General features: G+C 28.1%; 1 protein-coding gene across 1 annotated transcript; it reads right to left on the reverse strand.

Annotated features, from left to right (window-relative positions):
• Positions 1-1,084: 1,084 nt before the first annotated feature.
• Positions 1,085-3,596, reverse strand: LOC112687971 (52 kDa repressor of the inhibitor of the protein kinase-like). Its single transcript, XM_025560977.1, has 2 exons — positions 3,504-3,596; positions 1,085-3,280 (listed from the first exon to the last, which is right to left on the reverse strand). Exon 2 carries the CDS (start codon positions 2,862-2,864, stop codon positions 1,110-1,112), a length of 1,755 nt encoding a protein of 584 aa, XP_025416762.1. The 5' UTR covers positions 2,865-3,280; positions 3,504-3,596; the 3' UTR covers positions 1,085-1,109.
• Positions 3,597-3,859: the final 263 nt, after the last annotated feature.

Consider the following 3,859-nt stretch of genomic DNA (forward strand, 5'->3'; position numbering starts at 1 on the left):
TTTTTCTGGTCAAAATCTTGTTAATGAACACTTTCTAGACGAATTTTCCAAATTTGATTCTACGTTAAATAACTCGGATGAAAATATTCAACCATTAATTAATTGCAAAATTACTTATTTTATTAAAAAATATATAATTGTATATAGGTGAAGTTAAACATTTTTTATGTCCGAAGTACACGTTTCCGCTATGTATTATCGCTAAATATTTAAATCGTATCTATAAAACATCACAAGATTACCATTAGACGTCTGTTTCTATTGCCACTAACATAAGGTTAACTTCCTCTTTTTTTTTTTTTTTAAAATTTTTCTCAGAAAATAAAACGATTTTTTTTCTTTTGCAACTCACGATTATCACTATATCATATTAAAAGTATTAATTTATAATATACCGATATTTTAGCTGTGTAAAAATGTAAAAGAAGGCATTATTTAAATTCTGAACAAAATTATGCATATATCATATTAATGGCTGAATTACCCGGTTGAAAATTCAAAAAAAAACTACTAAACGTTGAACTTCGTTTGAAGTTTTAAATACTTTTGTGCTTTTTGTCACTTACATTTTGGATAAGTATACGAGTATACATTCATAAAATATAACAATTATTGAAGTTGGCTACTAATAGTATAATAATAAATATGCTGGCCAAAAACTGATTGTTATATTTAACTAATCAATTTTTTTTTCTTCATTTAAACATCAAGATATAATGATGATGGATTATAAACCTATGATTGTCAGATTAAAAAAGAACGGACAAGCTATAATTAAGAAAATGTGATCATATTATGTTAATGTAATATACTCATATTAACAATTTTTTAATTAATAGTTTGTAGTTAACAGCTAAGTAAATTAAATAAATTATCATTACCTACCTAGTAATTTAGTGTAAGATTTATTTAGCAGCATAGGCGCCCGCAGAAATTTTTCTAGGGGGAGGCAATGTTAGGATTTGAAGATAAAAATTATAATTTTACTAGGTATTTCAAAAGAATAACCTTTTTTATTATACTCGTACCTATACAATATATATTTTATTACGTTACAACTTATTTTATTATTAGTATAGGTATTAAATACATAGGTAAAGGTAACTTAATTAATTCTCAAAAAGAAATTGTAGTCGTCTCACATCTCTTTCGAAACTATCAACAATTTCTTCATAATATTTGTTATTACTAATTAGGTCAATTATCGTGGATTTATGTATATTCATCATGCACAAAGCATCGAGTCTTTCGTTAGTCATAGTAGAGCGTATCCAGGTTTTAACTCTCCGCAAAGTGCTGAAAGACCGCTCAGCAGTACAAGTAGTTGCCGGGAAGCTAATGTCAATACAAATTGCCGAAAATACCGATGGGTAAAATATTTCGGATTCTTTCAGGATATCTAGTACATCTTGAGATTTCTGAATATTTGAGCAATTGTCATACCAAATCATTGATTCAGCTGCAAAATTGTCTAGAAAAGAACTATATTTTTTTGAAATTTTTTCAGTAAGCGATCTATATTGATTTTCATCGAGCTTACTCATATATTCTGGTAATAATTGAAAAATAGAATAAGGTACTTCATTTTCTTCTGAAAATCGTTCTTTAAGGGATAATATTAATGAATCAACATATCGAATAAAAATATTAATTTTAAAATAACTTTCAGCACAATCAGCAAGTACATTTGCTCTATATATTTGTTTTTTGACAATTCTTGGTATAGTTATTTTAATATCTGATTCAGCTAAACTACTTTCCATTTTACCCCAAAGAACATTAAAAGTAGCATCTGCAGACTCTCGATGTTTTTGAAATATTTGAGTAAGCGTAGTTATTTGTTTTTTTACAGTTAATAGATTCTGATTAACTCCTTGGAGTACATTAGCAACTGGTTCCAACATAGAAGAATATTCAGCCATAACAAACAAACAAACTAAAAATGTTGAATTACTACAAGAATTATACAATTGAAAAGCACGATTTTTTGTATTACGGTTTACGTCACTTTCCGATAGTTTTTGCAACGCTTCTAATATTATATTAATGTTTTCTTTAAATATCCTTATACTTTTGTATTTGGCTGTCCAACGCGTTTCGCAGAATAGAGGAATGTTTGGAATGTATTTTCTTCTCAAAGGACTTTCTCGAAAAAAATTTATTGAATCTTTTATTGTTCCAACCGTGTTACGAATTTCGGAAACATCGCTCAAATCATTAATTACTAAATTTAACTTATGAAAATTACAATGAAAAAAATTTGCGTTTGGATATTTATCTTCAATTCGTTTTCTAACTCCACTTATTTTTCCCGCCATAGTAGAACAACCGTCATATGCTTGACCGATCATTTTTGATAGATCAAGCCCAAATTTTATGAGAGTGGACAGAATTTGTTCAGATATAGTTTCGGCGTCCAAACGTTGCAATGGTACAAAGCCTAAAAATTCTTCCCTTACACAGAATTTACCGGTTGACATTTTGTGCACGAATCGTACTCCTAACGAAAGCTGCTCTATACCGGATATATCACACGATTCATCAGCAATGACTGAAAAGAACTGGCTTTCCTTTACATCTTTAATTATATGTTCTAGTAACACTTCATTGCATATATTTATAAGTTCGTTTTGAATTCTATGTGAAGTATAAGTCGCATTTGCTGCAGAATTTTTCAAATGGTCATTTAAAATAGTATCTCCTGCGTCAACTCTAAATTTTAATAAGCTATTGAAGATAGCAGCAGTCTCGTCAGTTTTTCCTCTTAGAGGCATATTGTGTATACCACAAAAAACTATTGTTTTGATTATGGGTATTAGTTTTGCTCTATTTGACTCTATTGTTTGTTGTTGAGCAGAACTCATAAGTTGAACAACATTTTTTTTTTGTTTTCTATAATATTACAAAAATTATTTGCTCTATTCGTTGAGTCACGGTGCCATTTAGATTTAAGATGAAGTTTCACAGAGCCATGGAAGTCTTTATATTTCGTAAATTCATTAATAATAAATTGACCTTGCACTCCTCGATCCAGTTGAGGTTTGAATAATACGCAATAACGGCATAAAACTCCTTTTAATTTTGAAGAATATGAAATAAAAGGATAGTCTACTAACCACTGAAGACGAAATAAACGATTTCCAGTATTGGAGTCTTTTTTAAAATCGTACGATTTATCGGGTACCCACGCTTTTTTTAATGCTTTATAAATGATCTCGTCTGCAAATTTACCATGATTAATAAAATTTCCAATATCATAGAAATCAATGTTTGCAAAATCCTAAAAAATTAATTATTCAATTAAAACCAGGGATGGAAAACATTTTTAATTTTTCCATTTTTGTTATTGTTTATTAATTTTAAAAATATATTTTTTTGTTTAACATTTTTAAACGTTTTAATTAACTTTTAAAATACGTTATTTTTTTATATTGTTTCCAAATAAATGTAATATATTTATAAAAACCTTAGGGTCAATAGTGTAATAAAAATTATTGTCTTACCTTTTCTACGATAGTTAACGAAGTAGATGTTTCACCTAAAGAAGTTGACTGATCTACTTCTATTTGGCTAGTTTCGGTTTCATTTTCATTTATTTTAGCATTGTCAGGTTCTAGTTCTAAACGAGGTTTTTTAAAGTATCTCCTTAAATCCATTTTCTATCAAATTCGAACAACCGTTAAATATTTTAGATGAACCGATAGATTTACAAATACATTGAATAACGAATAACGACTGACTTATGATCACGATGATAAAATATTATATGGGTAAACAATTACTAATCATATCAGTAATCACTTTATATAATAGATGATAGAGAATATTACGTATAAAGTTATTTAGGTATAGAAAGGAC

This window comes from Sipha flava, unplaced genomic scaffold (assembly GCF_003268045.1).
Source record: "Sipha flava isolate LNK unplaced genomic scaffold, YSA_version1 36_pilon_pilon, whole genome shotgun sequence".
Lineage (NCBI taxonomy): Eukaryota > Metazoa > Arthropoda > Insecta > Hemiptera > Aphididae > Sipha > Sipha flava.